This window comes from Phalacrocorax carbo, chromosome 5 (assembly GCF_963921805.1).
Source record: "Phalacrocorax carbo chromosome 5, bPhaCar2.1, whole genome shotgun sequence".
Classification (NCBI taxonomy): Eukaryota; Metazoa; Chordata; class Aves; order Suliformes; family Phalacrocoracidae; genus Phalacrocorax; species Phalacrocorax carbo.
The window spans coordinates 38,225,488-38,249,893 of record NC_087517.1 but is presented as its reverse complement, the minus strand read 5'-3'; the positions used below and the strand labels follow the sequence as shown (position 1 = coordinate 38,249,893).

At 39.4% G+C, this 24,406-nt stretch overlaps 1 protein-coding gene across 3 annotated transcripts in view; it reads right to left on the bottom strand.

Moving 5' to 3' along the window:
- NCKAP1 (NCK associated protein 1) overlaps positions 1-20,564 on the bottom strand; it is a 61,743-nt gene extending 41,179 nt beyond the window's left edge. For 2 of the 3 annotated variants that reach the window (XM_064452084.1, XM_064452085.1), the window contains exons 1-2: positions 20,343-20,564; positions 7,821-7,931 (exon numbers count right to left, since the gene is read on the bottom strand). In XM_064452084.1, the coding sequence (XP_064308154.1) occupies positions 7,821-7,931; positions 20,343-20,450 (219 nt within the window). In that variant the 5' untranslated portion in view covers positions 20,451-20,564. Of the gene's footprint in view, positions 1-7,820; positions 7,932-19,708; positions 19,724-20,342 lie in introns of those variants that run through there. The other variant, XM_064452086.1, reaches the window with a different exon arrangement.
- Between the last annotated feature and the right edge of the window lie 3,842 nt (positions 20,565-24,406).

Here is a 24,406-nt window from a genome sequence, read left to right as displayed (position 1 = left end):
AAACAGTTCAATTCATAGAGCACAGTCTGATCAGTGATGTTTAAGAGTACAGCTCACAGCATGTAGGGTCTTGGATGTTTAGATACATTTTTGTCACTCAGGAATGTGGGTGTAGCTCTTTCCACGCCCATTGCAACAAAATTTTCCATTACTAATTTCCTAACAGCTGTTAAGAAATAGCTGATGCTACACTGTTTTGTATTTGGTTTGAGGCTTTTTTTCCTTAGCCTGCAATTCCATTTATCAGCAAACGCTTGCTTGCAATATTCAATGTAAGTCTTAAAATAGGATAAGCAGAAGTAACAACTCTTAAAACATTACTAGCATTGAAAGATTATTTTCAGTATAGCTAACCATGCCTTGTTAATTGGTTAGACGTGTTTTATTTATTCTTAAAGAATTTGAAGTACAAATTATATGAACAAGGACAGCAGTATTTTTGTCGAAGCAGTTGAATTAGATTTAAGACATATGAAAAGCTGTAGAAAGTTTAGCATAATAAATGGTTTCAGTTTTTTTGATCTTGCTATATCTGAAATAACTTCTTTTGTCTATTAGCAAAATACCACATCTCCAATCATATTTTAATATTATTTATAAATCGGGATTTTAAATACCAGAGAGTGAAGCTGACACTTTGTCGAGTACACTATCCACAAGAGAAGGAACTGATCTTTACCAAGGTGTCTTGTGCTTTTTCCTTCTTCATATTAAACACCCAAAATCCTTACACAACTGATTATTTACACAGAAAAAGCACATTAAAAGAAGTGAAAAACAAATCAGGAAGTGCAAGGAGACAGCCTCATTTAAAGCTCACATGAACACAATGGCTCAGAGACAAGAAAGTAATGACACAGATGCTGGCACATTAACAATGTGAATAAATACAAATTTAATATGAAGGCAAAAGAAAAACACGAGACAACTAGAAAAGTTTGTTCCAAGAGTTTTAAGTGTGGAAAACCCGAGGATAACTGTAGTTCTGTAACTATTTTGTCATATTTATTTGACTGGTAGCAGTAGTAGGTGAATAAATGTCTTAATTCACAACCCATGAACAGACACTAGGTAAAGGAATTTTCCCCTTCTTATATCAGTGTGGTATTTTTCCTGCAAGTATGACCATTAAACACTTGTATTTTTTTTTCTACAAATTGACACCACAGATATTACAACGTCCTCAGACAAAACACCATCAACTTAATCTTACCAGCTGGAATATAAGCCCCAAAAAGAAGTATTACAAATTCTGACAGTTAAAATTCTGGGGATGGGGGTAAATAATCACTGTCAGTATTCTTACTGCCATTTATTATGCTCATTATGCTTGCCACCTCTAGAGTCTTTAGATGAAGATTTTAAAAATTCAACTTGTAAACAAAGTTGTGTGTCTACAAAACCCATAGCAGAATGGTGGGGAGAGACAGAGGATCTAATCAGATAAAGAACATTAGTTTTAAATTCTATACATTAACTGTAAAATTATGGATGTGTCCTTGGTTTTGTTATTTCCAATTAAAAGCAGCCTCTGAAGTGATACACTCCATATAGAAAGATGCAATAGAATATTTATCATGTTTACTAACTAATGTTTCTTCTGCAAGATCTATTTTTGGTTTGTTTTCAAGCCTCTAGCACTAAGTTAACTCTTCTGTAAAGGAAATAGCCACCATGACCATCCACAACTGTTGCCATCCCCAGGGTTGACCATTTTATTAATAAAGTCACACAATCAGAGCAGTGAGGCTCCTCTTTAAAAACTGATCTACCTGTCAGTCATAAGGAATCGTTTGCCCCATTTTCTCAGTTTCTTTTACATAAATTCATATAGTAATTCCTACACTAGGCTTATTACATGTTATTGTTTCATACAAGCTTTGGCCACAGGTCTTGACTTCTCCAAGGCAATTATTTACAGAATAAAAGTCTCATCTGTGCTATTCTGTGATAAAAATGTTTTGGACGTATGCCTCTAGCTGCCTGTGTACTTAGATTTACGTCATGAAATCATGAAAGAACTATTAATTTAAAATGCATGAAAACTAATTACAGAATGCCATCTCAGTAACACTGCTTAACTAAAATACCGTTTAGGTATTAATGAGGGGGTTTGGTTTCTTTGGTTTTTAATGGCCAAGCCCTTACGTTGTCAATCATCAAATCAAAAGAGGATTTCAGTTTTAATGGATGAAGAAAACAGGTTAAGCATTACCAACATTCACTCCTTTGCAGTTATTGCATACACTACTAAGCGACAAGAGCAAGTACGTGACTAGTTTGTCTACCTTGGCAAGTGACTCCTATGGACTATTTGACTTACAGCAGTGTACTACAATAATTATTACAAATAATGATAAAAATTATATTGGTTTTGGATGCTATTCCATCTCGAATTCATGTACAATCAAGGGTAATGCTATAAATATAAACATTGCCGCTGATAGCGCTTACGATTTTGAAAAGAGTTAAGTTACATTACAACTGTTCTGTTTGGTGAAACATTTTAAAGATATTTCAAGTTTTCACATTATCTTTTGGAATTGCTATGAAAAATGCTCACCTTCAAAAAACTTTTAATCTGAAAAGTTTTACATATTATTCTCTGATTATATTATAGAATAAGTAATTTAAAGCCGTGAAGTCACTCTTATGCAGGCAACAACTGAAGACAGCAGACATGCTACTGCATACGAAACCAGAGCAGTAGGTATGGTTGTATGGCAGTAGCAGAGCAATTTTAATTCTGACTGATTTTTAGTAAAAATGTAGATAAAATTTATTTGTTGCAGATATTTTGCAGATTCTTCTGAAATAAACTTAGTACATCCCATTCTCAAGCATAAGAAATCTCAACTGCTTGTACAAAGGTGAACAGAGACTGGTTACTCATCGGCTGGCTTTACTCATGCAGCGGGATCTCCCATAAACTACCACCCCGGTGAGTTTTGGAAAACCAATCTTATCTGCAACCCCTTCAGCATTTTAAGTTCCTTAAGCAGCAGTGAGCAGAGTTGAACAGGCAGGTGTGTAAAGAAAGCATGGCACCCTTTTAGCTGGAAAATATTTCAGTCTTCATGGCCAGGAACCCAGTTAGCTTTATGGTGGAATATAGTGAGTTGGGTATATTAACTCCCCTAAGTTACTATTCCTTAAGTAAGCAATCAGGTGTCTGAAAAATCGAGTCTGCCAGACAAGAGATCCAGAACTCCAAAAAGCTGGGGAAAAATATTTAAGTTTAGTGAATTTGGGGATTTAAGTTAGTTTGCTTAAGTTAACCTTAAGAAATCAGTGGTCGTAGGTGTTAAGTTACCCTATCATTTTGAAAAAAGAATTATCATTACATGAGGCAGCATGGCTGAGACACCGATTCTTCCTTGGGAGAGAATTTCTAAATTACCTTCACTAGCACTGTGCAAACTACAATATTAAAAGCTTCATTAAAAACAAGCAAACGAATGACATTTCCCTTTTGGCACTGTACCCCTTACAGGCGCTGCAAGGAGTACTTCAAAAAGCAAATTATTATTTGTATTTAGTTAAGTGTTTTGAAAAAGACTAATTACTAGAAGCACCTATCACAACTTAAAAATCAAGATCGGTTATGAAGAGCGTATTTCAATAATTTTATTATAGAAGAAAGCATTTAGTAAAAGCATGCATTAATGTCTTCTAATAAGCTTTGGCCAAGGAGGTCTAGCCACACTGTGCCCACAACACCTCTCCCACATCCAGCTAATTTGCCATGCAACCAGCTCACTATGAAGTGAAACTGTGAAAGGCACAGTAAGCAGGCCAAACATATATATTGGGATCTAAAAGAAAAAAGCCAACACACCCATGAAGAAGTAGTAAATAAAATGTAAAGTGAACTAATTTGTATCTACAGATCCTAACCCAGGCAGGCTGGAAATGCTCGTGCCACTTGTACTCTACTCTCATATGATCTTATTTCTAGTCCCTGCTGACATAATACAGCAGAAAATTATTACAAGTCGATCAGGGAAATAACCTCCCAAAATACTATCTCTTAAGAAACTGAAAGTGTAGTCAATACAAAACACAATGGACTGATACGAACAATACTGGGAAGGTAGCTACTAAAAGATGAAGATTAGCAGTATGTGGAAAACAGACATTTCTCCCACTAACTATACACTTACAAACCTCTGAGTAACGTTGCACTGGTCTGCTTACGGCTAAGCAATGACTAAGCCTCAGCTTCTCCAGCAGACATTAAAAATATGGGAAGTTTTTCTACAGGAAAATTGCTGAGGAGCAATCTGAGTAAAAGAAAAACATATGTTCAAGAAAGAAGGCAGATATTGTCACCACTTCACATATGTGGTGTTCTGGAAAGCAGAAAGAAGGCTGGCTCCATCACACAGAAACACAGAGCTTTACCTGTGCAGGCAGCAGATTTTTCAGACCCCATCCACAATCTATGGAAAATCTACATCTTTTCTTCCTGCGCCTCCAGTTCCCCATCATGAAGTATTTTCTTCTGGTTTTACAATGGCATTAAATGTTAGCATTGACTGAGAAAAAGAGTAATTTTTGGGTCCTACTACATTTCTTGGGAGTTTGGTATATTCTCTTTCGATGTCTCGGTGGTAAGAACCTTGCCTGCATGCCTTGTAAGAGGATGAAGTCTAAAAAACCTTCAGAAAGATCAGGCTGCTTCTGCACTCCTTACTTTGGAACTTTTTTTCTGAAGCAAGTCAAGGAAATTTAGTAAAAATAAATGCTACCCTGAGTCAATACTAGCACAATCAGATCACTGATCTGACCAAGAATGATGGTGCTAATAAAGCTTTTTGGAAGGCTTCTCCAATTTAGAAGTCTTTCAAAGGAAAGCTTTAGTCAATTTAAAAGTAAATACTAAGGTTTCCCAATCACAAAAGATAGATACTTTTTATTATTATATAGTTTCCTTTTCAAGTAGGACTCTAAAATGTTTGTTTCTCACTTTGTTAACCCTTCAAATTTTTTGTTTACGTACACTCCCTCCCTTGCAGGTATTTAATACACAATTAAACAGTACTACATTGCTGGCCAAGATCCTTAACAGTTCATTTAAGAGCTCAGCCTTCAAACTGCACATTTTCAAGATTATGTGGCTCACAGTGGTGACTGGAGAAGACAGGGCAAGTGTAAGAGATCACAGGGACTGCCCTTGGGCAATGGGACAGAGTGAATTATGAACTGATGAGGTCCAGAGCTATCTATAATCCATCCTTTGGAAGATGAACTACTCTTATTTTTCAGCCTGGTCAGCACAGATTCATTAGGCATTTCATTTTTTGTTTGAACTGCTCATAAACTTTCACTCTTGCTACAATGCTGAAAATCAGCAACTGTCGGACATCACTCTAGCCTGACTCAGCATGTCAAACACTGAAGGAGGAATTAAAGCAGGAGCTGTATTTTTTGTGAATAAAGATGTAAAAGCTATCAGTAGCAAACGTAACATAATCACTTGTTTCCAAAAAGACTAAAGACGCAGACTTTTCAAGACCAGGCGCTTATCTGATTACAGCAGAGACTGTTCATACTCTTAAATAAAATGTGTTGTTGACCTCTGAGGCACAAAACACTAAATGATGGTACACAAGAAGAATAAACTAGCAGCTAAGAATAGGTCAAAAAAACCAAACAGCAGACACCACTGCTTCTCTCACTGAATGCAAGCAACATTAGAGTTAGTAATACCTATTGACGTGTCAGTAGGTAGAGATGCACAATGCTAAGCTATGGCAACTGTTGCAGTTCAACACAAAATCCAAAACGCCTTTGTTAAAGGCTGTCCTGGAATATTCACTGCAAGGAGGAAGCACAGGTTACGATTTCTCAACTACTTCTCCTGCAATAATCCTTCCTAAATATTTCATTAATTGATGTGTCCTTGTTCCAATCAGCTTTTTGCCCTTTTAAATCTCTGATCACCTGTTTCCCTGCCAAAGGAACTCACACATGGTGAGCTCGTTGTCAGCCAGCTCCCAGGAGGGAGACAAAGAAAGAGCAAGGATGGGAACATCCTCCTGACCAGGATGTAGATGCTTATGCCTTTTTGAAGCTAACGTTCATAAACAAAAATTTGTCTTACATCAAACTGGAAGTTTCTCTGCACATGACACAGCTTTTGTCTCATTAGGTATCTGTTATGGGAAAAGGTTTCTTTTGGGAGATACAACACTCTACAGGAAAACATCTGTAAATAACTAAGACAAGCAAACTGCCATCAGCTCTGACTGCAGGGAGGGAAACCCCAGCTGTCTATCACTAGAACTCAAAATCCCTACTTCAAACTGGGCTCATACATAGAGAGGGTAGGCTTTTGATAACTATGCTTAAACACAGGCCTGGTTGGCTTATGGTAAACAAACACAAGGCAATGACAAAACATCAAGAGCATGTCCTGTTTTAGAAACCACGATTGTCAAAATATGTCAAGTTAGCTTTGATCTCTTTCCATAAACTGCACCGTATCAAATTCTTAAATATCTATTATCAGTTAAGCTCCAAATGCATAGCCCACAGCCGGAAGACATATATAGCATACATACAACTGCATTAAACAAATTCCACGTATGTAATCTTTTACTTTTAATAGTAGATCTGCCACTAAAGTTTAAAGCATACAGAGGCATTGACCAAACATGGTTTACAGTGTTTACTATTTTTACGTAACTTTGATAAAGAACTTGCCATATTGGTTACTAACACAATCAAATTCAATACAAAGATGAGCAATATTAAACAGTACAAAATATGTACAAATTTTAAAGTGAGAAAGCATTGTTACTAACATAGTTTCCTCCACAAGGGAAAGTTTTTCTGATTTTTTTTTCCATTGGTATTACTGGAGACATTACATAGAAATTCTAGATGGCATTGTAAAAAGAAACTCATTATTCCCACTGCTATTACCAATACCATTCTGCAGAACCCTGAATGCTTGTAGCAAGCCTAAACCTCTCAAGCACACATGCAAGTAGTTGCATGCAGGGAACATGCAAACCCAACACCTACCTCCACTTTCCACCTTTGGAAAGAAGTCTAAGCAGGCAAAATAAAAATCCTTCCCTTGACTTTCAAATTGAAACAGTGAAACAAGTCTACATCACCTGCCAAAAAGCCTACCTGTAATCTGAATTATCTCTAGAATGCTACAAAGTCAAATTCAGCAATAATGGATCACTCAGAAGGGTGTAAAATAATTTCCTACTGCAACTGAACTCACTACACCTGAAGAGAAAACAATTATATTTCTGTATTTTTGTACTTCACAAGGTTTCCCCTTACATACTAAAGCATTCTTTATTCCCGCAGGGACTGACCCCATAGGCAAGGGCACCTGTAAGGTATGAGCACCTGTAAAGTACAAACACATTTTCCCACTCTGCAGTCAGGTGCCTCTTATTCACCTGCTGGTCAGGTCTCATCACAAAGTTATGCAAATTCCACCGTCTGCAATCAGTCTGGTCACCAAGAATTTCTGCTGTCAAAGGCAGGCGTGTTTGTTTTGAGCATTACTTCCCATTGGCAATTCTTTGAAATGGAAGAGAAGAGAGTAGGCAAAGAGAAAACCAGAAAGTGCCCTAGCCCAACAAAACCAATTGAGAATTAAAGTCTGATACTCTCTCTTTGGAGACAGTTCTTTCTAAAGCATCCTGCCAGACATTTCAATCAACAACTATATTCCAATTGCAACCGTCCGCATCAGATGCTTTATAGGAACACATAAAACCTCACAGATTTGAGCAACAAGTGCTGAAGGGTATTGAGAAAAACACTTATATAGCCATTTAGTTACTTACATTGTTGTTGCGTGTTTCTACTGCTGGAAACTTCCTGACTATGAATTTGACGGCAGATTCCAGGTTTTTGTCAATAAGATAGGATGGTTTGGCTTTTGGGTCACCGCATGCCTATAAAAAAAATACAATAAAAAAATGAAGTAAAAACACAATCATCCATCTAAAGCTAAGTGACAGTTGCAAATCTGACGACAAAGTAGAAAGATTCTTTTTTTGTTTGTTTGTTTTTAGTGAGCAGGTGATAAAATGAAAGGCAAAGTGCAGGGACTGTCACAGCTGAAATATGCAATGGGAACAGTACAGAGATGCTCTTCTACTGAAAAAGATGCATGGAAGTATCAAAGCAGTTAGTGCAGAACAGCAGTGAGGGGGGGAAAAAATCAGTCCTAAAAGGAGAAAAAAAATTGTTTCCTTTTAATGCTATTCCTGGTTTGAGGTAGTGTTGTATTCATCTGGAGTTAATAAACTGTTAGAAAATTCAATCATGTCATCATCTGTGGAGGACAGTGCTGGGTACATTAAATGATTAAACTACCCTTTGTGAAACAAAACTAAAAGCCCCACCACCAATCTGCATTTAATTTTTCTTTAAATTGTTAACTGCAAGACAGTTTTCCATCCCGCAATATAACCACCAGTACTTGCCTGAAGTATCCTATTTCCTTAGATTAAGGACTCAAGTTTTGCTCATTTTCTTTACTCCTACAGTAGCATAGGCTGTGCTTTAAAAGCAGCAATCAAGAAATTTCATTAAATTTTGGTTTGAACAGAAGTCACAACTAAGTGTTAAGTCTCTTAAATAACTTACATAGACATATCAGAACAGCTTCTGTGGACAAACGACTGACGAAGCACCTACTTTTGCCAGCTACAGTGCATGCTGTCAGACACATTACTTCTCAACTACTCTGACTAGCGAGCCATGCTATACCATTTAGTTTGGAGAAACACACTAAAAGCAGCATTATTTACATGACAAAATTTGTGCTCAAATTGTATTTTCTCTCAAATATTCATTTAGTTTTACAGTCCTCATACGGATTTGCAAAGGAATTTCGTGTCTCATGCAAAACTAAATTACATGCTAGGCGTTTCTACGCAACATAGTGAACTCAAATGACAGCTCATTTAAAAAAACTTTTCCACATTGATTTCTATGACTGAGTTGTGGACTGTAGAGACAAAAGTCATGGAGTATGAGACCGATTCTGAAAGCGGGCAAGCGGGCAAAGGGAAGGTGAAAAGCTTTGCAAACCTTCCAAACTTGTCCTTGCTGGGAAAGCAGTGTAATAAAAAGAGAGAGAAATTACATATAAACAAATTACTCTTAAAGTCTAAAATACATTACATTTAAGTGAAGTAATATACTATTACCTACATCCAAGAGAACATTACGATCATCTGTTACTCTAGGCAGCATACTTTCTACTGGATGATGATTATTCTAATACTCACAAACAGCTTTACATGTACTTACTAGAATTTTACTACTGTGCAAAGTGCTGCTTATATGCTGAAACATGTAACTTCTAATAGTATTTCCAAACTAAGTTCAGGTAGGGAGAGGAAGAAAAAGGAGTTAACAAACATCACATGCAACTACAGGGAAAAAAAAGGAGAGAAACTCAGTGAAGTTTTACATACCTGAAAAAGAAACGGTAGCCAAGAAAAAAAAACAACAAAAGAGTCATTATTGTAAGTTTCTAAAACTCCTACCAGCAGTACATAACCATCATGATGTATGCTAATGTACTACTCTTATACCAAAACTCTTATTTTTCCACAAAAATACTAAGTTTTATTAAAATATCACATCTATAATACTCCAAGAGGAATTTATAATGAAAATAAATGCAGCAACATCCACATTATCAATTAGATATTAAATAGTTGCTTTGATATTCTTACAGCAGCAAACATGTGCCACAGAAGATCTATTCTATATACATGAGTCTTTACACAATTTCAAAAGTAAAAATTATGCTGTAAATAGGCGTCAAAAAAGTAAACAATGCACTTCAAATTTACAAAGTCTTAACTAACCAGATGCCATATGTTTGTCAAAATCTGTGTCAGGCTGTTTCAATTTTCTGTCCTTGCCACACATTATACAAAACTTTCTCTACTGAAATAAGAATTGCAAGCTACAAAAACAGCTTAATGGACAACATGCATTTGTGGCCTGTTAAAATCTATTATGGTTGCTCTTATATAGCAGATATCTACCACCACTGACTTCCTGATGTTTTTGTTCTGAATTGAAACATCACTTCCACATACACTCCTTATTCTTCCTAGCAACAGATGTTTTTCCTCCAATAAATCAGCTCTCCAAAATGTTTACTAAAAATTATGTTCTACCCAAGCCCTTACACACAGATCATACACATGGAAACAGACATCTGAAAACACTAACATGCACATCCTCACGTGGCTTCAGAAATTCACTTCCCAGAGATGATGAATATTATACTCAGTCCAACTGGCTATGCTCTCAATATATCTGAATATACAAGAGAGCTTTGCTCCTTCCCATTGCTGGTTTGCCAACATCACACTTAAAGCAACTGTAATTCTTCCTACTCATAAACTACACAAGACTGAAGCATAGATAAGAAAGAAAATTGCTGCTAGATATAAAAGGTTAAAGGTATCCTTCATACATTTCAAAATTCCAGCTTCTGAAGAGCTGTACAAGCCAACCTATGTGGACTGAATAGGAAGTGTACAGCAGACACTACCAAACAAGGGGGGTCACACCTTTTCCTTCCAACTCCCATATCCCACAGCAGCTCAGCTCCTTTCTAAGAACCGATATTATTTGATTTTAGCTTTTGTTGCATTAATACAGTTTTCATCCATATTGTTACCTTCATTCAACATCACATGTAAAACAGCCTACATAAGCTAAACCTCTCCTAAAATGGCACATAGACCTATGAAGTTCAAGCTCACTACAGTTTACTCTAAAAAACATAAAAGAATGAAAATACAAACGCAAATCCTAGCATTTCTGCACAAGTGTGAAAGTGTGGTAAGGTAGTTAACCAGTTTTGCACTGTAGAAAGAACAAAGGCATTGAGGGCAATGGCCTTAGAATATAGGTAAGAAAGGTAGCTTTCGCTTTTAATAGTTGTGTTAGTCAATGCAAAATCTCTTGTTAGTACTGTAATAGGCAGCAACATCGAGGTACAACATACAAAGATCACTTTGCCATATACAGCCCTTCGGCATTCAAATAGAATTTTGAGAATTAGCCAAATGCAGTAGCCCTTTCTCATCAGCCTCAGATAGAACTTTTTCTTTTAGTGGGCTGCGATAACCTTTTTTTTAAAAACAAAACAAAAACAAAAACACCAAATCAAAACAAAAAACCCAAAACACCAGAATGGCTACATCTTTTGAGCATTAAAAAGAAATCCAAGGATTTAAAATGTTCTTACTCATGCAGCATTCATGGAACACAGCTCTGAAGCTATGGGATTCCAGCTGCTTCAGCCCCGAAATATTATACTGAAAGAATCTCCCAGCAGTCATCTCTAAATTCCTTTGTACATTACTAAACAGCTGTCAAGCAGTTATGCTGAAAAAGATGATGCAAAGCTACCATTAGAAACTAATCTAAAGGACTTAGACACTGGATTTCTATTAAGTTACATAGCATTTCTGTCCACAGCCCTTTAGAATGGTACCCTGCTATAAGCTCTCAACTAACTGAGCATATTTTCCTGATCTGACTCTGTGCATCCAACTCTATCGAGAACAACATGATTTCTGTAGCTAGGAGACTCATTATTCAGAATATACCTTTGCTGTTATATGCACAGGCCATCAAACTTCAGATAAGACAGATCAGACTACATGTACTGTTTAGAGATGCTTCACTATGCCATACGTTTTGAATTAAAGCAGCATTTTCCTACCTACCCTAATAACCTAGATTATTAAATGAAAATCAGAAATTCAGGCTATTCTTCACTTGGTGGTTTTAGGTTCTTCTATACTACTTCCACTTCGAAAATGAAGAATACTGCAGAGCTTCACTTTCTAGGTTGTACTCACTGAGAAGCAGCCATTCAGAGGCAGCCAACAATAAAATATCTAACAACAAAAACCTGCTTAAGGTCTACACTTAAGATAAGTAGTTTCTAAAGAAGAACACAGAATCCAGTACAACTGCCTTTGGCCCAGAGTACACCAACATTAAGAGGTACAGTAAAGAGACCCTCTACCCAAATGTAGTTACAGCTATCACTGCAAAAGTCGAAGCCTAACGTTTTACTTCCTACTTGAGGACAGAGGATGTTGGGTGAGAACAAAACAAAAATAAAATCCATAAAAATTACTGCATATATCCAGCTGATGTGACATGAATAAAGAGAAGTTTATGTTCAGTTACAATCATTGTCAAAAGCCAGAGCCACAGCACAGTATACACAGGGTGCAAAGCCGCATTTAGAAAACCTAAACTTCACTTGTGCTTTTTACCTAAACCTGTCAAGTGTCCTTGAATAAGAACATTGGCATGTATTACTTGAGTTACATGGTGTAGGATGATTAAAAAAGCCTAAATATATTACTGTATTACGGAAATACCTTTTATATCCTCCTGTTTGATGCTAAGCCAAACCTATTCCAAACAATTACTAGGGCTGTTTCCCAATAGACAAGAAACAGCACCTTTTGAATCAATAATTTCCTATTTTCATACAGAAGATGATAATAATAAAACCAAGTCATATTTTGCAATAATTTTACATGTTTTTATTACTTAAGAGATCTTGATTTACTGTTACTGCAGACTTGAGATAAAACACTGCTGAGCACAGTTCCACTGGACTGTGACAAAATACACTGAAAGAAATATTAGTAAACAAATCACCTCACCTTCAAGTTTCATTTACAAATAAATCTGCACTAAAAAACTCTGATTTTAATGAACAAATAGATAGAATTTCAATAACAGCAAAAAAAAAGCGCCATCCCCTGAGCTAGTAACTTTCATTAGTAAATGGATATATGCTAAGATTTATTAGTTATTTCAAAAAATGGGAAAAACTCCTGTACCTATCATTTACAGTTTACTACAGCACATTCTCCTGACACACAAGAAAGGCATGCACAGGAAAACTGTTGTTCTTCCTTTGTAATAGCTGCTGACATTGAAGACTTCACCCTAAAAGGTTATCTTCAAGTTTGAATGCCTGGTTTGCAGCTATGCATCCTATAAATTACACTAAATAATATACGGCAAGGAAACACTTAGGGAGAAACATTCATCATTAACTCTAGATTTCTGTAGGATAAAAATTATTATTTGTTCTTTGTTTCTGTCATGCATTTAAAATAATAAGATTACAAATTTACAATCTCTAATTGTGAAAAAGCAAAACTCCTGAGAAGAGAGGGGTGAATAATCAGTAAAGCGCTGCTTTGAATGGTGAATACATAAGGAAACAGTTCACACTACATATGCCTTAATATCTCTGATGAAGCCTACCGCAACTCCTTTGCTGTGGTTTTAGGTTTTGTGGAAGCCTAAGTTTATTTTCAAACAGGCTGGCCCCAGATAAGCTTTGTGAATGAAGCCTTGTCCCTTTCAAGAGCAACGAACACAGATGCAAAAATTAGTCGCGCATGGACAAATTAAGAGTATAGTTTAATACTTTTGATGGCTAAATTTTAACTGTCCTACACCAGTAACACTAGGATAATCTCATACCAAGTAAATTACATTACTGATGTTTGCAGTTACATAAATGATCCTTATACAAAAGGTAAACCTGTATTTTTTACATATATCAGCTATGCTAATAGATTCAAGCAGAACTGTAGTGTTCCCATTATCCAGTCAGGATCTGGAATCAGAAGAAAGTCTCTAGTTAACTGATTTTTGGACAGTCTCTGTAAGCCTCAGACATATCCAAAATATGGCTCAAAAAAAATTAAATAGCTATTGTACTTTTCATGCACAGCTGTTCAGAAGTTTGAAACTTCTGTATCAATTCAAAATTACAATTAAAGGTGTTAAAAGTCAGTCCAATTTTTCCTAGAGCTAAGTGTCCTCCCCACCATTATTCATTATTTAGTGTGTCCTGAACCCCAAAGTATATACTTCATTTTAAATCCTACTGTAACTCTACTCGGAGAGCCAACCCATTAAAATGTAAACTCACAGGAAATCAGAAGAAAAGGCTAGAACAGACCTTGAGAAATTGCCTACCCTACTTTCCTGTTCCAAAGCAGGATCAACTCTTTCTACATTGCTCCTGGGAGATGTCTGCCAAATCTTTACTTACAGGTCTCCAACAGGCTACATTCAAAAACATTCTCATAGTCTTTTCCGATATTTAACGATCTTTTTCATTGGAAAGTTCTAAGATCTAAACTGAACTTCTCTCGCTACAATTTAATCTGTTACTTCTTGATCTCTGTGGCCATGTTGAATTGCACAAACTATTTTGCTTCTCTCTACAGCAGTCCTAAAAAAAATGTGTATTGCTTATTAATTTTCTTTTTTAAAAAAATCTTTCCATTTTCCAAACGGGTGAAATTTTCTACACCACTGGTCTTTCTTATTATTCTGCTCTGGATTTCTGCCATTTTGCCCACATCCTTCTTGAAAAACGTGCCGAATCGGATACATTTTGGATGAGTCTCAATGTAGAGCAGAAGGATTACTTCCTTTGTTTTCAGACTATCTTGCTCACACATTTATAAAACCTTATGTTGTCCCTGACTTTTTGCAGCGAAACTTAGTTGGCTCACGTTTGCCCTGGCATGTCCCTAACCCCTCCTGTCTATTTCCTGCAGACCTGCTGTCTCGTTACCTTTCATTTTGTATTTTAAATTTCACTAAGTACAAAGTAGCTTACAATCACACTCGCTCAGCCACCTCCAAGTTTGTTAGACCATACCTACAATTTATTAAGTGCAAACTGAATTCCAATTAGGTTATTCATTATTTCTGTAGCTTCTCCCAGTTTTCTACTGACAAATTTATTGAGCACACTGTAGTCATTATCTAGCTTGCTAATACAAAGAGTGACTGGAAACAGAGGTAAGATGCATCCCAACGAGACCCTGCTGAACCGCAGTCTGACAAGATCTTCATAACTGTTCCCTAATATGGTTATCCATCTGCCTTCATCATTACAATTTCATCCAGACTGTACTTCCTTAGACTGTTCTTGAGAACAATCGGATGAGGTAATGTCAGCAACCTTCCTAAGGTCACTATGTAAAACCTCTACAAGCTGTCCATACTAGAGCAACCTGTCACCTCGCCGATGAAAGTAGTATGCTTGGTTTGACACTATCTGTACAGTGATAAATTCACATTGTCCTCTTGTGTTTGTAGCACCTGTTTAAGTAAGCACTTGGTTCTATTAATCAAATATGGGGCAGGTGAAACACAAAGGAAAGAAAGTGAAGTTTCACTGCCACAAAACTTTCCCTAAATGTAATTTATAAAGTAACATCCTAATAAAAGAAAGCAAGGCAATGGGAACACCCTGTCTATTCTAAAATCTAAAACGTGCACTGTCAAGACTTTATCTGAATCTCCTCTGCACACTATCTTAAAAATCTCTTGCAGCTAAAACTGGATTTGTTTTTTTGTCCTGCCATGGCAGGACAAATGAACAGGAATTGGGGGGGCAAGTAATTCACATATGTAAACAAGGACACAATGCAAGATAATTCTGGGTGTCTTGACTTGATGCAAATGGATAAATCCACCTGCCTTTCTGTATATTTTAGAAGATATCACGGGGTATTTTTATATCGTATTAGAAAGTCTCATTGTTTCTTTACAAAATAAGTTGCTTTTCTGAGTTAAAAAAACCCAACGTGACATGGTATCATCAGTTTGTGTTTGCTTCCTGATCAAAGGAATTTATTTTTTTGAATTGCCAGCACTAACTGTAAGTTTGTTAGGGATTTCCTCCTCTTCTTATCAGTGGGACAGTATTCTGAGCCATTCCTCCACGATGACAGACACAAATAGACGAACATATACTGTGATCTTAACCTCTGAAGAGCTGCTGACATCTATCAAGCACTGGAAGCAATACTGCTCCACCCTAAGACACTTCCTCATGACCTGAAGATATTATCTGTTCTTTCCAATACCAAACTTAGAATTCAAAAGAAGGTAATTTGTGAGCTTTTTCCTTTGAGCTCAAAGCTCTGCACTCCAGTACAGAGCTCAAAAGGGTGATCTAATCCTACACCCTTCCAAATTTCAGACTGGAAACTTCTCCATGTCCTGCCAGTTCCTAAAACCTGTCCTACATTTTCCTGAAGAACTGCCCTAGGGCCCAAGCAAAACAGTACACTATCAACTGACTTTCACAACTGTCCCCTGCAACGTTTAGACTTGCCAAGTCCTCTCCAGTCCAGTTCCGGAGCCTTTGGGATCTTTTTCTTCACCACAATCTCACAAGTGGCCTAAAAGCCTGATGAAGTAAGATTTAACCTCTATTCAGTCTTGGCTGATCTGGTCAACTTGTAATCATTTTACCACAGAAGGCTTGATGCAGTCCTCCTCCTTCCCTTACAGCATAAGCCTTCTCTTGCTCTTTTGAAAAGATTACATGCTTTGCTGCAGAAGAGAAAATAAATACTCAGTCTTTAAAATGGTTAAAAATTAACATGCTCAATACAGGTAAAAAACCAATATTCCCACTATTGCATCTTTAAAAAACTGGCAATTAATCACCTGCTAAATGATTTTAAATCTGGCTTCATACTAAGCTATGTGGTGCTCACAATAGGACTGGGTCCACGTTTTTAGTCTGGAACTGCGAAGTCAGCTAAAGCCCCTGCAAATATTTATTCTGTTCCTTATCTATGACTTCAGTTTGCTTATGCAGTTAATATCTAAGAATTGGTTTAAGATTCTAATTTTTCAGATGCTATGTAATCATCAGGGTTGTGAAAGTCAAAAGACTTTGTTTTGTTAATGACATTTTAAGAAAAAAATTTGCACATAAACGTAAAACCTGTACCGTGAAGAACAACAGAACATTGCTAGCAAAGCAATTAATGCTGAAAAACAGACTCATCATGTCTGAATAGCATATACTCTAAATAATTCAAAACCTTAACTTTTATCCCTAGCAGTTCTGTTGGCAGAAGCACTGCTTTGACATCCATCAAATCCACTTGATTTGCTCTGGCTAAAGCTATACTTCAGGTATTTTAAGATGAAATCTCTTATTGCAAATACCTCCTGGTATCCAAGGGCTTTATAAACAAACAAAAGACAGGCCCACAGGAAACAAGATTATTTCTCTGCCACCACTCTTGAACAATACACTTATTTGACAGTACTGGCAGCATTACAGAAAGCTTACCAACAGAGTCTTGGCCTGCTCTGAAAGGTAACCACAAAATCCAAGCTTCACCTGAGCAAGGATGGCATGAAAAACACCCTGCTGTCTCTGATTTATAGAGGTTTAGTTGTAGGCAATTAGTAACAAGAGAGTTAAACGGAAAACAATAATACAATTGCTAAGATAATTGAGGATAAGTTCTTAAAAAGTAGAAGGAACAAGCCAGGAAAGAAACCATAACAGCAGCAAAGGGTCATCCCTCAGGATAACAGCAACACAAAAATCCACCTCTGTACAGCTCAAATGCAAGTTTGTCTCATCATCCACTAATACCTTAGCAACTTCACTTTTGACATCTTCTGTGACATTCTTAGAGGCAAAAAACCCCATACATTCACATATTCTACCTTAAAACCAACAAGCTTTAAACTATTCAGAAGACAACAGCAGCACAGGTGGTCAGTAAAAAGGAAACAATGAAAAATTAACAGCTATACATGCAAGGACATCAAAGCTGAAATTTATGTAAGAAGATATAGTATAAATATCAAAATCAAACTGCTAAATATCAAAATCTAACTTCTCTAATTCCTTGGGAAGTAAAGTTTTCCTCCTTTGTTTCTAACGAACAAAGAGAAAATTCTTAATCCTTTAACATCTCTACTCCCTAGACAGCATCTACAGCAATCTGTAAGGCAGCTACGGATACTTCACCTCTCACTTCCTCTTATTAAAAAAAGTCTTAACCATTTCCTTTAACCGCAATACCACACATTGTGTGGTTATGTCTAATAACTCAAGTTTCGATATTCCTTTAACAGAGGAAGCTATGAGAATCTTAAACAGCAGTTTTGGAATCGACTGTTTTCAGAGAGGGAAAAAGTAAAAAAAGGGGGAGGGGGGGAGAGAGAAAGAAACACAGTGTTCCAAGCAGCCAGCTATGCTGCAGCTGGGCTGAAAAGAGATCCACAATAAAACACAGTAATCAATCCCCAGACTTCTGGCGCTCACCATCAAAGCTAGCCAGTTACCACTGTCAAGCAGCACTGACTGCAGCTTAAGAAAACAACTATTTGAATCACAGATCACTATATGAATATACAGAGTTGTGTCTGGGACGTCTCCAGATTTGCACAACTACACGTCACACAATAATCAAGCCACTCGGTCATGCCTCCTCTCTCTGTGTAAGACCTATGCGATTTTGGACTCAGTTCATGGCATTTGCAGGAAAAACTGGTGTCACCTCTACTGCTGATGCTCCCCTACCGAGAACCTAGCCATTTGTACGATTTCACTAACACGAGTAACGGCAGAAGCTACCACCATATGGGCAAACATGCCCAAGGCTCTGCCATCTAAACATGCCAGCAGAAACCTGTCTGTAGGCACTGGACCGCTTAACATGGATAAGTGTCCCCAAATCAGAACACCAGTAATGAAAACTGAGTCCGCGCTCACAGGGGTTAAGGCATAGCTGTATGTCAAGACAAGGTTTAATTTTTCCTGTCTCATTTCCTGCCTTCTCCCCCCAAAGCAGAGCTATGGTCAGGCGAAATTCCCCTAGCCTATTTGTCACCTGGTATATTTCTCTCAAAGCATAACAAGCTCACGCACAAATGACTTCCCCATTTTGAGGCTTTCCCCCATAGCAGGGAATTTCTGTTCTGTGTTAGAAGTGTGATTATATTGTTACAATTATTATTTTGAAGCACTTTTCCAATGTACAAAACTTCAAACTAAAAGAAACCTCATTTCTATTTCGGAAAGATCGGAATCCACAGTAATTTAGTTAGAATGCTTTATTTATGTCAGTGAAGATTTCCAGAAACACTCAAGTGTGCATCAACTACTGCCGTTGCTTTGGATCAGCATCAACTTCTGAATACTTCAGTCATTCAGGTTTTTTTCCGTGGAAACACCACCTTAATTAGAATCAGCGCTGTACTTGGTATAGCCAAGTAGCCCTTACTACTTCTGGAGTACAAGTCTCCCACATGAGCAAAACGATTTGACAAAATACATCCTTTAGCTCAGATCTGAGACGCAGGATCGCTCCTGACAGAAACCAGGACTCAGAAGTCGGAGTGATTGAGTAAGCACCTAAAACCCTCTAACTCCCTCTGTTATTGCTGCAGCACAGGCCAGCCGAACGCAGCATGCAAAGGCACAGACATTTTAACATGCTAAACGTGCAAAGACAAGCTCATCGCTTGAACGTAGTAACTAAGATTTCCTTTGAAATAAGAAAAAAAACCTCTCAGAAAGAACTATGTTCAAAGCAAAACAATAAAATCCTAACTAATATTTGTTACTGGAAGTGGATTGAGCAGCCATACATGTTCAGATGATGTATCGCACGGTAGGAAAATTGAAGCTGGTAAGGATACGGGAAGCACCCGGAGCAGGGGATGGCCGTGAACTACGTTCTTCCATACAGGAAAGCAAAGCGATTTCTCCAGAAGAGAAGCTAACCAAGGAGAGAGGCGTAACCCATCCTTTCCCTCAACACCGAGACCTGCAGCTCCCTGCCCCGCCGCACCACCTCACCTATGCCAACACCGATTTGTTCCGTGCCGGGAAGGCGGGGTGCAGCCCCGGCACCCTCGGCGGCTCCAAACATCTCCTCCATCTCACGCCGGGAGCTGCTAAGCAACCGTACGCCTCGAACTTATTGAAATTAAAACTTACTAATTTTACCCCAAACCCTTCTTTTCAGTAACGATGGGTTTCGCAACTCGGCGTGGGAAAAGCTCTGGGTTAGAGCAGCCCACTCCCGGCTCCCGTGACTCACTCACGCACACGGCGGGGCGGGAGCGGCTGCGGGCGGTACCGGCTGCAGCGGGGGCCTCGCCGGGCCTAGGCCCCGTGGCGGGGGGCGCCGGGCCTTCGGCGACCGACCCACCGACGGGTAAGCGGGGCCGGGGGGCGGCGGGGGAGCCGGGGCTGCCCGGAGGGCAGCCGCCGCCCGAGCAGCCCCGGCCCCCGCCTCCCCCGGGCCGGAGCTCCCGCCGCCTCCCCTGACCCGCAGCTAGGCCGCAGCGCGGCCCGGTGAGCCGCACACCGAGGGGCGGAGCGGGCGCGGCCCGGTGGGACGAGGCGGCGGGGATCGCGCCGGGGCGGTTCCTCTCACACCCCCCCCTCCCCCCCGCCGCCACCGCCTCCCCGCCGGGGCCCCCCGCACCTTCTTGATGTTGTAAAGCCGGGTGAGCATGCCGACGCCCCGGTCGTTAAGGATGGTGAGCTTCTCCGCCAGCTTCTGCTGGCTCGGCTGCAGCACCGACCGCGACATCCTGCCCCGCTGCCGCCCACCGGACCGGGCCCCGCCACTCGCCGCACCGCGGCCGCCGCCGCCGGCCTCGCTCGCTGCTGCCTCCGCGGGGCGTGGCCACGGCGGCGCGGAGCGGCGCGGCACGGCGTCACGTGGGGCGGCGCTCGGCCGCCCCCTGCCGGCCGGCGGGCGGGGCTCGGGGCTGAGGTGAGAGCCGGGCTGCAGCGCTGCGTCCGGCGCTCGGGTCCTCGGCACAAGGACGCGGACCTGCTGGGGCGGGTCCAGAGGCGGCCACAAAAATGGTCCGAGGGCTGGAGCACCTCTGCTACAAGGACAGGCTGAGAGATCTGGGGTTGTTCAGTCTGGAGAAGCGAAGGCTGCGGGGAGACCTTATTGCAGCCTTTCAGTACTTGAAGGGGGACTATAGGAAAGATGGGGGCAACCTCTTCAGCAAAGCCTGCTGTGACAGGACAAGGGGTAATGGTTTTAAACTAGAAGCGGATAGATTCAGACTAGATATAAAGAAGTGATTTTTTACAGTGAGGGTGGTGAAACACTGGCATGGGTTGCCCAGGGAGGTGGTGGATGCCCCGTCCCTGGAAACATCCAAGGCCAGTTTGGGCAGGGCTCTGAGCAACCTGATCTAGCTGAAGATGTCCCTGCTCACTGCAGGGGGGTTGGACTGGATGACCTCTAAAGGTCCCTTCCAACCCAAACCATTCTATGATTCATTTTTCTTCAAGGTTTATAACAAAACCTGCTATTCTTTTTACTTAATGGACTGAAATCAAGAACAGAAGCTCAGAAAAGCATCACACAGCGTGTATTGACACAACTACCATCCCCGGTGACCCCGACTTTCTGAGGGTGCTTCTGTTGGCAGCACAGAGCCCCACCTGCGACGGGATGCGGGAAGCAGAAGGAGCCGGGGACGTCCAGGAGCGGGGCTGTGAGGAGCCAGCGGCCCCTGCCACTGCGGAGGCCGCCCCTGCTGCCCTGGGCCGCTGCTCTACCCGACCTACAGCACATTCAGAGAAATACCGTTTCACCAATTAGATGAGTCACATCACCACTACTTTTTTCTCTTGTAGCCACGGGAATTAAAAGCATATATTTTTAAGGTACTGTGAGATTTCCACGCTGTGAATGTCAACGAGAGGCTTCCATGGAGCTATCTCTTACCGCAACCTGCTGCTGAGGCGGCTGCACTGCTGGGCAGGAGCACGGCCAGCTGGGATGCAGGGCTCCCGAGGCTGCTTAACGGGAGGCAGGCTTAAGAGTTAACCTTCTAATATAGTTTTTTTTATAACGGCTCCACCATCTGTGCCTTTTTTGCGTATTAATACTGCTATTTAATTTTCAGTTTGCATTTTCACATTAGAAATCAGAATCAGACGATCTCGGTTTTAAACTAATTAGCGGTTTTAAACTAATAGATTTTTAGAAAGCATAGAAATGAATGTGAGAAGCCCAAATGTAATTAAATTGTTACTGACCTCCTTCTTCACTTTAGCAGTTACAGGATAACTTATGATTCAGAATGAAACCAGGAAGCAAGAACTTAGAGTTCCAATCTTAAGTCTGCTACTGACTCATTCTTTGGCCTTTATCAGATGGTTTTCTGCCTCAGCTTTGTGTCCAAGAGTCGGGAATACCTAGCAACAATGTTGTAATGATTAATTACGTTAGACCTGACCTTTCACTACTGGAGTCTGTGGAAAACATCAGAAATATTCAAATCTGTGTTTAAATATGTAAAGAATAAAATGCTATGTAATTTCAAAGTATTTAATGGATAATATCTATAGTAATATTTCTACACAAAGCATCTTCCTTCCGTAATTAATTTCTTTAAAAATCAAATATAATATTTCTAGTTGCAATAAAGATGTTTCCCATGTAGTAAGAACAAATACTATTGCTGTGAGCAATTCTTTTGTTTCTCACCTGCAGTTAAAACAGCAGTAGCCAATTTTTAATTCCGTATTCAGTTATTTCTCAGCCACATTTAGTCTTCTGAAAGTTTCAGACATTAACAATCTCATAACTTGTAATTTATATATAGCCAAGCAAGCGGAATGATAGCAACATCGTGACAGTTCGTTGGGAGGTTTTGTGCGTTATATTGAATCTTCTATGGTCTAATATTACAACCTTTCTTCCTCTGGAATTAGTAGAAAAACTGTGGATTACCATGGAGTCGAAGACACTTGGTTTTGATAAAGCTTGCTCTTGTAGAGCTTGCTGGAGAGCTTTCAAGCTCTCTGTAACTACTAATGTAGTTTTCAACATGAGAGCAATCACAGTTGCTCCCCACACTGCACAGGTAACAGGTTGAGGCACAGCAGGGAAAAAGGACTGACTCTTCCTCCTTTGTAGTAATGGCAGAGCATCCTGGTTTGAAACTCCCACAGTGCTCATGAGGCTGTTTACAAGACCCTATTATAAGGAGCACCTCCAGTTGCTATGAATTTCTTTAAAGCAAATGGTGCTGAGTTAGCTGCATTTCTTGAACACAAACTGAGTGTTGGAATAGGGAAGGATCAATATCAGTTGCTCGTATTCATATGAACATGAACAAGATATGAATTCCTGTTCATAACAACATGAACAAGAACTGATACAAGGAATTTTCACTGCGATGCAGCCAAACAGACCTAATATCCAATAGATTATCTGAATTATCACTGTAACGTGATTAGTCACAGACTTCTAACAATATTCTTCTAGCATCCAAGCAGATACATTAAAATGAAAAAATAATCTCCCCTTTAAGTAAAGCCTGACAGAGTAGACTAGATGTTTTCAACTACAGAGTGTCCATTACCACCCTCCACAAAATGGGGGCTTTTCAGCAAAGGTATCAGCAAAGTGCCAAGATCTGATTAGGAAAAGGTGTACCATATCTCAAGACAGAAAATTACATGAAAGGCAGGTTCAAACCTCAGAGACAGAAGATGATACTGCCCACGCAGACACAAGATGGTGCTGATCACATAATTGGCAGCATCTTCCTAACCTGAGTGTCAGGACTGGTGTCAAGGTTGGAACCTCAAAGCATGCATTTTGTTCCTCTTGCTTTTAAACATTTACTGCTTATTAGAAGGACAAGATGTGCACATGTAGGGAAGATACGGTATAGCTGAAAAGGTAGGATTCATAGAAACCACATCAAAAAAACTTTGAAACCTTTGCTATGTGTGAATGGAGGATTCACAATAACAGAAAGCAGATGTCACCAGGATCAAGCTTGGTTAATGTGAATGCATGTACTTCAGTCAACAGTTTTTCATCGCTTTTAATGGCGGCAGGGTAAAGCCCACGGTGTCGTACTACTTTCGCTGCAACTTTTTGTAGAAACTGCAGGAATATGTATAGGTTTTTGGAAGGAAGTTTTATTGCATAGAAGGCTATAAAAATGTCTGCACTGTACAATCTGGGTTCACCAGTCTAACAGCAAGCATAACAATAAAGTGGAAATACAAGCTTTGTCAGTAACAGCGTTAGCTCTCACAGGTGTGGCAAAATGAAATGAAGGAACGAATAAGGCTAACAATTGTTTTTAAAACACACAACTATGATTTGCTTGATGATTTCTTAATTATTAACATTTAAACAGCTTTCTATATTTTTTCCAAAATTACAAGTTTAGGGCAAGTTTCAAACAGCACTTTAGATTTGGCTTGGGCTCAGCTCTGGTCCTTTTAAAGTAAACTTTCTGTTCAGTTCAGGGTTTAATTGTGCTATTCACGGTGGGTCTTTCAGACAGTAATGAAAGCATTGTTTGAGAAGCTTCAGAAGAATAATCACCAAGTAACTCCATAGCTACCAACTCCACCTGGTGTTCAGTGAAGCATGTAAATGATACGTATACTTTTCTAGCATTGCTACCTTAAAACATGTAACGGACAATTTACTGCTGCAGAGTAGACTGTATTGACACCTAAGTCTTTTCTACATTTCTGTAGAAGTATTTA